General features: G+C 48.4%; 1 protein-coding gene across 1 annotated transcript in view; it reads right to left on the bottom strand.

Moving 5' to 3' along the window:
• The window catches only part of LOC145361770 (ras-related C3 botulinum toxin substrate 1-like), a 62,931-nt gene extending 51,375 nt beyond the window's left edge, over positions 1-11,556 (bottom strand). Inside the window, exon 1 of the mRNA XM_080217735.1 lies at positions 11,319-11,556. Within this exon, the coding sequence (XP_080073861.1) occupies positions 11,319-11,353 (35 nt within the window). The 5' untranslated portion in view covers positions 11,354-11,556. The remainder of the gene's footprint in view (positions 1-11,318) is intronic.
• Positions 11,557-12,173: the final 617 nt, after the last annotated feature.

The following is a 12,173-nucleotide window of genomic DNA, read 5'->3' as shown; positions in this document are numbered from 1 at the left end:
ATCCCTACAGTACAAGAGGCCATTTGGCCCATTGAGTCTGTACCCACCCAGGCCCTATTCCCAGGACCCCACACATTTACCCTGCTAATCCCCCCGACACGAGGGTTAACTGAGCACGGCCAATCCACCTCACCCGCACGTCTTTCCGACTGCGGGAGGAAACCGGAGCGCCCGGAGGAAACCCACGCAGACACGGGGGAGGAACGTGCGGAGCCCACACAGGCAGTGACCCAAACTGGGAATCGAACCCGGCTCCCCGGTGCTGTGAAGCAGCAGTGCTAAGCACTGTGCTGTCCTTAAATAAACTGGTGTGTGTTTTTCCCCTTAAGAACTTCCTGCTTTCGGAATGTTCCACTGAAGCTTTGATTAATCCAAAACAGAAACCTGGGAGGACAAAAAAAATCCATTTTAAATTTCCAACAAATTCAAACGAGAATGAGTTTCCTTCCCACGACAAGGTCGGATCGAGTGTAGATGGGGACTGCTGTGTGGCATTCGACCCAAATGACAGTTACAGACAGGAAACAAGCAACAGCCCTCATCCTTTACAAGATAGATCACAATCTACGCAAGCCTTCTGTCCCTCCCTTAGCCAAGGGGAAAAAAAAATGTTTTTTTTTGTATCTAACAGCCTGACCAGCTTGGAGGTCAATTCTATTGAGTTCTGTGCAAGGCAAAAGACCGGTCTGCGATCAGGTTCAATCCCCGACATTACAATAAAGAGAGAGGAGGACAATGAGTAAAAATGTGCGCTGTTAATACCCAACAGATAAGCACACCAGCTCTGCAGGAAGTCAGCACTTCCGTTCAGGCTGAGGTGCTAGATTGTTTATGCCCCGTGTGGTTTGAGTTCTCGTAAGGTTAGGTTGATGATGAAAATGATTGCATTTACGTAGCACCTTTCTGCAACCTCAGGAGCCACCAACCACCCCCCAAACACCCTTACGGCCAATGGAGAACTTCCCAAAGAGTGGGACATGGCAACCAGTTTCCTTGGATAGCAAGATAACAACCCTGATACTTTGTTTTTGTTAAGGAAAGATGTTGTTGTTTGAGGGTTAAATAGTGGGCAAGATACTGGGGAGAGTCATAGCATTGCTAGTGGAGAAGGAGGCCTTTCAGCCCATCAAGCCTATGCTAGCTCTGACAGAGCATCTTGCCCAGGCCCACCCCACTCCTGCCCCATCTCTCTAATCCTGTGCATTTTGTAAATTGAGTGTGTGTCTTTATATGCCCTGTTTGTGAACAGAACTCCCACTTCCCTGACGAAGGGGCAGTGCTCCGAAAGCTAGTGGCTTTTGCTACCAAATAAACCTGTTGGACTTTAACCTGGTGTTGAGAGACTTCTTACTGTGTTTACCCCAGTCCAACGCCAGCATCTCCACGTCACAACCCTGTGCATTTACCATGGCTATCCCCACCCCCGCAACATACACATCTCTGGACACCATAGAATAGAATCCTACAGGGGAGGAGGCAGCCATTTGGCCCATCAAGTCTGCGCCGACCACAATCCCACACAGGCCCTATCTGCAAATACCCACGTATTTATCCCACTGGTCACCCTGACACTGTGAGGCAATTTAGCACGGCCAATCCACCTAACCAGCATATCTTTGGACTGTGGGAGGAAACCTGAGCACCCGGAGGAAACCCACGCAGACACGGGGAGAACGTGCAGACTCTACACTGACAGCGACCCGAGCCGGGAATTGAACCCGGGTCCCTAGCGCAGTGAGGCAGCAGTGTTAACCCTCTGCGCCATCCGAAAGATAATACACCAAGGGACATTTTAGCATTGCCAATGGGCAGCTCAGATGGCACAGTGGTTAGCACTGCTGCCTCACAGCGCCAGGGACCCGGGTTCGATTCCGGCCTCGAGTCACTGTCTGTGTGGGGTCCCCACGTTCTCCGTGTCTGTGTGAGTTTCCTCCCACGCTCCAAAGACGTGCGGATTAAGTGCATTGGCCATGCTTAATTACCCCTTAGTGTCAGGGGATTAGCCAGGATGGGGCATGGGTTATGGGGATAGAGCCTGGGTGGGATTGTTGTTGGTGTAGGCTTGATGGGCCGAATGGTCTCCTTCTGCACTGTAGGGATTCTAAAAGAAATTCCACCTCACCTGCACATCTTATAGAAACATTGAAAATAGGTGCAGGAGTAGGCCATTTGGCCCTTCAAGCCTGCACTACTATTCAATAAGGCTGATCATGCACTCAGTATCTAACTCCTGAAAGTACATGCAAACTACATAAGTCACCCATGGCCAGAATTGAACATGGGTTTGTGGCACTGAGACAACAGTGCTAACCACTGTGCCACCCTCTTTTTAGTTTGTTCACTAACACCGCAGTGAAGTTACTGTTAAAATCCGAGTCACCGGTGCCTGTTCAGGTACATCGAGGGAGAATTTAGCACGGCCAATGTACCTAACCAACATCTTTCATACTGGTTTTGGACAAAACCGGAGAACGTAGAGGAAACCCATGCAGACATGGGGAGAACATGCAGACTCCATATAGCTAGTGACCCAAGCCGGGAATCGAACTGGGCTCCCTGGCGCTGTGAGTCAGCATTGCTAACCCCTGTGCCACCCCACTTTCTTTTACATTGACCTGACAGACATGACCTGGAATGCTATTTTTCTAAGAAAATTCTCAGCCAAAAGCTGGCACATCCAACAGCGTAGCACTCCCTCGGTACTGAATTGGACCATCAACATGGAGAACTTGTGCATGCGGTCAAATCTCAAGCATAGTGTAATTCCTTCACTCAAAAGGTTGAAATGTTAGTTTCTTCACCCATTTGGAACCTGTTCAGGGTTTCACCCAAGGGCTCACTTCTCCACAAGCCCAGACAGGGAGCGATGGTAAGGTATTAATCACAGGAAGATTCATATCACAGCTCGACGTACACAGACAAACTCATTCTTCCAGCTGACTCGAGGTCTGGAGCGAGGGCTTGGGTTGGTGCTCAAGGCATGAAGGAGGAAGAGGACATCACTCAGTGCATTTCCCCCTCGTCACTGTCCCTGCCCAAAATCAAACAACTCAGCACAGCCTGGGATTGAATAGAAAACCTTCCAGGGTATCTCTGCCTCAGTTCCCCAACGCTGAAGGAGCAAGGACACTTCCAAATCTAATTAAACCCCACAGCATGTTGGAACTCAATATCAGAATTGAGTCAGAGGTCTGTCTCTCACTCCTCCACTTCCACCAAGAGTGTGGACGTTACAATGGAGCTGTATTAAACACTAGTCAGGACACAGCTACAGTACTGTGCGCAGTTCTAGCTGCCAACACTATAGAAAGGATATGATCGTACTAGAAGGTGCAGAGAAGATTCACTAGTATATTGCCAGGCAATGAATCCTAGAATCTCAACAGTGTAGGAGGCCATTTGGCCCACTGACCCAGGTCCTATCCCTGAAACCCCATATATTTACATTAATGGTCCCCCTGACATTAAGGGGCAATTTAGCAACTAACCCTCACATTTTTTGGACTGTGGGAGGAAACCGGAGCATCTGGTGGAAACCCATGCAGACACGGGGAGAACGTGCAAACTTCACACAAGCAGAGACCCAAGGCTGGAATTGAACCTGTGTGCTTGGTGCTGTGAGGCAGCAGTGCCAACCACTGTGCCAACCATATGAAGAGAGGCTAATTAGGCTGGGGTGGCTTTCCTTAGAGCAGAGAAAGCTGAGGTGGGGGGAGATCTGATTGAGACATACAAGAGGGTGGCGAGTGGCTGGAACGAGCTGCCAGAGGTAGTAGTAGAGGCGGGTACAATTTTATCTTTTAAAAAGCATTATATAGTTACATGGGTACGATGGGTATAGAGGGATATGGGCCAAATGCGGGCATTAGTTTAGGGGTTTAGAAAAAAAGGTTGGCATGGACAATTTGGACTGAAGGGTATGTTTCCATGCTGTAAACCTATAGGACTATGATTGAGAAGGATATAGATTGGAATAACTTTTCCCCTTAGTAGAGGGGTCAATGACCGGGGTAAGGTAAGGGGGCAGGAGATTCGAAGGGGATTTGAAGAAAAACCTTTCATCGAGAAGGTGGTGGGAACCTGGAACCCACTGCCTGAAAAGGGTAACAGAGGCGGGAGCCCCTCAACATTGAAGAGGCGTTTAGATGAGCACTTGAAACTCTATAACATACACAGCAAGTGCTGGAAAATGTGACGGAATAAATAGGTACAGACTCGATGGGCCGAAGAGCCTCTTTCTGTGCTGCAAAATTCTATGATCTATGCCTATGACATCAAAAGGGATCGGTTCCTGTAATTGCTTCTAGTTTAGAAGATGGGGAACCGAAAGCAACAGATTTTCCAATTGCTTTTTATTCCAAAGGGGGAAGATAAATAAATATTTCAGTAGCACAGCCCTATATTTAGATGCGAGGAGGCCAGGTTCTAGACAGTGCTGCACTGGACAGCTCAGTATTCCTTTAGGCATTAAGTGCCTCAACCTGTATCGCATTCCAGAGGTGAAGCACACGAGCCAACAAGATACTTGGCAATAACTCGAAAACTATTATCAATTTTATCAGGGTGTTAGGAAATGTTTATTAAATCAGAATCCCTACAGTGCAGAAGGAGGCCATTTGGCCCATCGACCACAATCCCTATCCCCACGCATTTACCCAAGCTGTCCCCCCCCCCGACACCAAGGGTCAACATAGCATGGCCAATCCACCTAACCCTCACATGTTAGAGTTTAGAAGAATGAGGGGAGATCTCATTGAGACGTATAAGATGATGAATGGGATGGATAGGATAGAGGTGGAGAGACTCTTCCCACTCAGAAAGGACAGTAGGACTAGGGGGCACAGCCTCAAGATAAAGGGGGGGCAGTTTAGAACGGAGTTGAGGAGGAACTTCTTCACTCAAAGGGTGGTGAATCTCTGGAATTCTCTGCCCGAAGTGGTGGAGGCTGCCTCACTAAATATTTTTAAGACACGGGTTGATGGGTTTTTGATAAGCGAGGGGATTAAGGGTTATGGGGAGAGGGTGGGAAAGTGGAACTGAGCCACGACAGATCAGCCATGATCTTATTGAATGGCGGGGCAGGCTCGAAGGGCTGGATGGTCTACTCCTGCTCCTATTTCTTATGTTCTTATGTCTGGAGTGTGGGAGGAAGCTGGGGCACCCCCCACCCCCCAACACAGATATGGGGAGACTCATGGTGACTCCGCACTGGAGACTGGAATTGAGCCCATATCCCTGGCGCAGTAGTGCCAGCCACAATGGCACTGTGCACCCAATAATGGACAAAACCAGTTTCCTAACTATTTAATTTCACCAGCTTGCCAACCATGCGACTCTCCGAAGCCACTCTGAATGAACAGGTTAAGACTGTCACCATGTTCATCATTCTCTTGGAGCGCTCAGTATGGCCAAACTGGGGTATGGGGGGGTGGGGGGGAATGTGTAAAGAGAGGGGCATTTATATGGGAAAGGAAGGGTTTACTGCATTAGGAAAGCCAGTGGACATACCCTCCTCCACCTCGGGAAAAGCAGCCAGCATAATCAAGGACCCCACTCACTCCAGACATTCTCTCTTCCACCTTCTTCCATCAGGAAAAAGTCTGAGGTCACGTACCAACTGACTCAAGAATAGCTACTTCCCTGCTGCCGTCAGACTTCTGAATGGACCTACTTTACACCCTAGCTGTGACTGTAACACCACATTCTGCACCCACTCCTTCCCTTCTCCCCTATGTACTCTACGAATGGTATGCTTTGTCTGAATGGCGCGCAGAAACAATACTTTTCACTGTATCAGAATACATGTGACAATAATCAATCAAATCAGATCGCTGTTGCCTCACAGCACTAGGGACCCGGGTTCAATTCTGGCCTCGGGGGTCACTGTCTGTGTGGAGTTTGTACATTCTCCCCGTGTCTGTGTGGGTTTCCTCCAAGTGCTCCGGTTTCCTCCCACCGTCCAAAGATGTGCAGGTTTGGTGGACTGGACATGCTGAATTGCCCCTTAGTGTCAGCGGAATAGGGTCTGGGTGGGATTGTGGTCGGTGCAGGCTCGATGGGCCGAATGGCCTCATTTTGCACTGTAGGGATTCTATGATTCTAGTGACAACGTATCCACCTTGAGCTCAATGTCAAGTTTAAGAGGTGGAATTAGGTTAAAGTGAGTGGTCAGAACGCATGCAAATATTTCAACATAAGTAGAGCATCTCGATGGGAAGAGATAGCTAACCAACTGTCATCGTCAAGGTTCATGAACAAAGACCATCTGAACAAGGTATTGGCGAAAGGAACTGTATCCTGTGTGCAGTTCACACTTACAGGTGGGGAGGAAAGCAATTTTAAGCTAAACTCAGTGAGTGGCATCAGTTTGAAACATGGATATGCCAAAGCCTACAAGGTAAAGCATGATAAAAGATCCCACAGAACTACTCAAGGAGCACGTTGAAAGGTCCGGATAGAGTGGACGTGGGGGAAGATGTCTCCATTAGTAGGAGAGACCAGGATCTGAGGGTACAGCCTCAGAGTAAAGGGACAACCCTTTAGAACCGAAATCAGGAGGAATTTCTTCAGCTGGAGGATGGTGAGTCTGTGGAATTCATTGTAAAGTATATTTCTTAGCAGGTTAACACTGCAAAGAAGTTACTGTGAAAAATCCCCTAGTCGGCACCTGGTTGGGTACACTGAGGGAGAATTTAGCACGGCCGGTGCATCTAACCAGCACGTCTTTCGGACTGTGGGAGGAAACCGGAGCACCCGGAGGAAACCCACGCAGACACGGGGAGAATGTACAGTGACCCAAACCAGGAATCGATGCCAGGTCCCTGGTGCCATGAGGCAGTAGTGCTAACCACTGCCTGCAGTGTATGTATGGTGCAAGAAACAATACTTTTCACTGTATCCCGACACACGTGACAATAATAAATCAAATCATTATGCCTCCTGGTTCTAGGCTCCTAAAATCAGAAATTATTTCTTATCTATTCCCCTGGATATACTGAAAGTGATGTACTCACCACCTAGTATCTCAAAAATCCCCACTTCCCCCCAGCAATTTCCAATTTGAATACTGCCTAGATATTGCTTCCCTTTGCTTGACAGGACGCTTGTTAACTAACAGGTAAATGTTGCAAGTTCTCACAAGATGTTGGTCCATGATGCAATAACTCACAGGATAGTGGCTTATTGCCCAAGTCAACACCACTCCTCCAAAACAGTGCAGTATGCAAAGCTGAACTAATGCTAAGGAGCCAGGGCTGTTTCATCGCACTGCCACGGGAGATTCATTTCGGGGGAAATTTAATACCTCCCCATAGCCACCCTCCGCCCACTCATCCACGTGCTGCAGCTGGCGTCACCAGCTCCCGACATGCCACTGCTGATGTCACGGGGCTCGATCCCTCTCAGCTCCCCCATTCCTCTGTAACCTCTCCAAGCCTCACTGTCTGTTCACATCTCCAACCTTGGCCTCTCGCCCCCCCTTCACTGAGCTCGAGTTCACTTCTTTGGAGCCACTCCCACACCAGCACCTTGGGGCTTTCCATCCCCACTGATCACCCTCACCCTGCTCTGAATGATCTTCGATTAGCCCCCGTCTTGTTTGTACCTGGACGAAGTGATTGGGGGGGGCGGGGCGGGGGGGGGGTGAATAGTATTCCATCAAACTACCCGAGATGCTGTAGCCACATCAGTAGCCTTTGCAACGGTGGCACAGCGGTTAGCACTGCTGTCTCGCAGCGCCAGGGACCTGGGTTCAATTCCGGCCTCGGGTCACTGCTTGTGTGGAGTTTGCACATTCTCCCCGTGTCTGCGTGGGTTTCCCCACACTCCAAAGATATGAGAGTTAGATGGATTGGCCATGCTAAGTTGTCCCTAGCGCCAGGGGACGGCGGGGGTTAGCAGGGTAAATATGTGAGGTTAAGGGAATAGAGCCTGGGTGGGACTGTGGTTGGTGCAGACTGGATGGGTCAAATGGCCTCCTTTGGCACTGTAGGAATTCTATAATATCCTCCAGCTGTTCTGGTTTCCTCTCACACTAAAGATGTGCTGATTAGTTGGATTAGCTATGCTAAATTGCTCTATAGTGCCCAAAGGTGGGCAAGTTGGGTGGAATGGCCATGCCAAATTGCCCCCTAGTGCCAGGGATTAGTAAGGCAAATACGTGGGGATAGGGGATTAGGGCCTGGGTGGGATTGTGGTCGGTACAGACTCAATGGGCCAAACGGCCTCCTTCTGCACTGTAGGAATTCTATGATTTCCTCTTGGTGCTCTGGTTTCCTCCCACACTGAAAGTGTGCTGGATTGGCCATGTTAAGTTGCCCTTTGGTGCCCAAAGATGTGTAGGTTAGGTAGATTGGCCATGTTAAGTTGCCCTTTGGTGCCCAAAGATGTGTAGGTTAGGTGGATTGGCCATGCTAAATTGCCCTTTGGTGCCCAAAGATGTGTAGGTTAGGTAGATTGGCCATGTTAAGTTGCCCTTTGGTGCCCAAAGATGTGTAGGTTAGGTGGATTGGCCATGTTAAGTTGCCCTTTGGTGCCCAAAGATGTGTAGGCTAGGTGGATTGGCCATGTTAAGTTGCCCTTTGGTGCCCAAAGATGTGTAGGCTAGGTGGATTGGCCATGCTAAATGTGTAGAGTTACAGGGATAGGGCCTGGGTCAGAAATTCTGTCAGTGAGTTGGTGCAAGCTCAATGGGCCAAATGGCCTGTTCTATACTAAAGGGATTTTATGATTTTACCAATGGGTCAAGATGTTGTAAGAATCTTAAAGCCAGAAAAAAGACTTCTGGGTTAAGGACTCAAACCAGGTTATAAATATGATCATGAAGGCGAGGGTTCTGATACTGACAATCCTGTCCGGTGTACCATTTTTACCAAAGCTTCAAGCAATCAATTCTTCTTTTTCCCCCCCCCTTAAAATTACATTATCCACTAACTACCTGGAGAAATAACAGTCGAGTATATGGTGACATGATTAGCCCACCAAGAGTGGGCTCTTGACGTGGCTTGGCTAATTGGGGGGAGGTCCTCCCGTAGTCCCTAATGCAACCTGGAAATCATCCCACGTTTCCTGCTCAAGGATAATGTCAAACATATTGTTGGGTGGGGGGGATGGTGGTGGGAGCAGATAACATAACATGTCCCCTCATGGGAACAGGAGTTGCTGGAAGCTACTCATTTCCATCTCCGTCACCCCCCCCCTCTCCCATCCCAAAAGGAGAAAGACCCGGATTAACACCAGGCCACAAGATTGCCCCAAAGTTCTTTGGAAACAATGGAGTAATCCAACGAAGCTTTGTCACTTCTGTAGTGGAGGAAACGCGTCAGCTAGCGTGTGGGAGTTGAGTGAGTGAGTGATAAGGTTTGCACAGTGAGCTGTCAACCTTTGCCAATACAAATGTCTAACTGAACGATGAAGCATGTTTGGGGTGGGGGGGGGGGGGGGGGGGAAAGAGATGGAAGAGACAGGCCCATTCTCGCCCCCTCCGCAAAATTCAGACCCTCGGGTTTGACGATGGAAAGCAGGTGCCAAAAATGAAAACCCCTCCCAGATTCAACAGACTGTGCTCTGTGTCCCCACCACTGGTTAACGAACCAGCTACACCCCAGAAAGAGACCAACTCCCTGCTCGTGAACCGAGGACCGTAAACACTGCTCGATAAGCCCCACTGGAGGGAACGTGGCAGGGTGGGAGTGGGGGGGGGGGGGGGGGGGGTTCTGCCTGCGGTGAGCAGTTCGGAGACAGGGAAGGAACGAGTTACAAAGGCGTACTTTTGAATCTTTAGCTGATTAGCATGCATAGGTTTTAGCGGAAGGAAGAACGTGCATTTACATGGCGCCTTTCACCACCTCAGGGTTGTCAAAGCGGCCCAAAGCCAATGAAGAACTTCTTTGAAATACATCAGCCAAACCGTGCACAGCAAGACCCCACAAATAGCAATGTGACAGTGTCCAAATATTCAGATACACGTTTTGTAGAATCCCTACGGTGCCAGTAATAGGCCATTCAGCCCATCAGGCCCATACTAACTCTCCAACAGAGTGTCCCACCCCAGATCCTATAACCCCCTGCTAATCCCCCTAACCGACACATTTTGATACACTAAAAGGGGCAATTTAGCATGACCAATCCACCCAACCTGCCCATCTTGGTATGCTACGATGCATCTAACAAGGCCAATCCACCCAATCTACACATCTTCGGGCGCTAAGGCACAATTTAACGTGGCCAATCCACCATCTTTCGGACTGTGGGAGGAAACCGGAGCACCCGGAGGAAACCCACACAGACATGGGGAGAACATGCAAACTCCACACAGACAGTCACCCAAGGCCTGAATCAAACCCTGGTCCCTGGCACTCTGAGGCAACAGTGCCAACCCACTGTGCCTCCATAACCGTTAGGTGAAGGAAATAAATAATCTTCTGGAATTTGATGTAAACCGCCCTTCTCTCTCTCTCTTTCTCTGCATCCTTTACATCCACCTGATTCAGTTTTAAATCACAACTTAGCTCTGAGGATTGCTTCATTCCCACTCTTTGGTCTGCAATTTTAATCGCCAGCCCATCCAGATAGCTGTTAAAGAGATCCCTGTAGCTATGATAACTGCCACACCTTCCACAATGCACCCTCAGGCTAAACAATTCTCAGAGAGAGGAAAAAAAAACACACAAGTAATTCCAAATGTGATGTGTCCGCGCAAACACTTAAGTTTAGTTTCAGGTCAGCAACCCACACAAGGCTGGCAACAATCCCCCAAGTAACCAAAACCTTCCCCCCCACCAAACTGATAGACTTGTGTGTGTGTGTGTGTGTGTGCACAGAGTACAGTTAAGTGAAAAAGCTACTGGAAAATCTTACACACACAAAATTTCAAAGCAGTCAGCTAAGATTAAATTGTATCCTCATGGGATGCCCAAACCACACGCAAGAAGTAGTTTTAAGCAAAAGTTACAGCCTGTTGACACCCACTTCTTAAGAGGAAAAAAACATGTCAAGATTAATTCTAACCGACATTAAAAACACATGGGTCATAAAATATAGAGGGACAGGTTATTAGGAGCAGATTCTTTTTAAGAGTAAGGCTGAGAGAACAGGGTAAACGGTGTTGAAGAAATATTGTAATATCTGGAGACACAATTAAGGGAAATGAAAGAGGAACTCTTAACATCTGACTTAAAATAATTCAAAAAGCACATGTGGAATTATTGTAACATTGTTAACTAAAAGTTCAAATCTGGTCGGGGGGGGGACACAGAAAATAAAAAACTTTTTAAAACTTCAGAAAAAGTTTAGTGAGAAACGTTAGAGCTGTGACTTACCCATCCCCCACCACCACACATTTAATGGCCTGCATTTTCCAAACTGGATGTAGTGAAGGCTTTCAAAGTCTCCCAGGAATTAAAGGTTAAAATTTAGAATGAGGGAGACAGGACAAAGTGCCACTGGAAAAGGAGGATGAACTGTGAGGGAGGGAAAACAAGCGGTTAAAGAGATGCACCAAACTCTCTGTCTCAAACTCAGCCACCACCCTAACTCTGCGCTGCTCCTTTAACCAAACATGAACCCTGGCTCCCACACTCCCTCCACCCCCCCATTGGTCAACCCTGCCCCCTTCTGTCTCTGACTGGTTCTCTCTGGTGTCAATCATGACCAGCAAGTTGGCCTGTCTCTCCTGTCAATCATTGGGCACCTGGCCCCGCCTCCCCTCTACCTGATTGGACAGCTTCCCTTTTAGGGGAGGGACTCCCCGAGCTGTCAATATGGGAGCAATCACCTCCATAACTTGCAATTTGCCTATCAATGCTGATTTAAACTGCAAGTGGTAAAATCAAATACTCTATCTCTCTGTGTGCCTCTCTGTTACTCTCTCTCTGGGTGTCTGTGTGTATGTCTTACTCTGTCTCGCTTTCTCTGTGTAGGTCTCTCTCTGTCTATGTGTGTGTCTCTGTGTCTGTGCTGGTCCCTTTCTCTCTGTCTGTTTGTCTCTCTCTCTGCCTGCATGTGTGTCAGTCTCTCTGTGTCTGTGTCTCTCTCTCTTTCTGTCTCTGTCTGAGTCTGTGTGTGTGTGTGTGTCTGTCTTTCTCTCTCTGTCTATGTTGGTCTCTCTCTGTCTCTGACTCTCTGCCTGCATGTTTTTCTGTTTGTGTTTGTGTCGGTCTCCCTGCCTTTGTGTG

This window comes from Carcharhinus amblyrhynchos, chromosome 35, assembly GCF_965287045.1.
Source record: "Carcharhinus amblyrhynchos chromosome 35, sCarAmb.v2.hapA, whole genome shotgun sequence".
Lineage (NCBI taxonomy): Eukaryota > Metazoa > Chordata > Chondrichthyes > Carcharhiniformes > Carcharhinidae > Carcharhinus > Carcharhinus amblyrhynchos.
The sequence above is the reverse complement of the archived record's forward strand: the minus strand, read 5'-3'. Positions and strand labels throughout refer to the sequence as shown.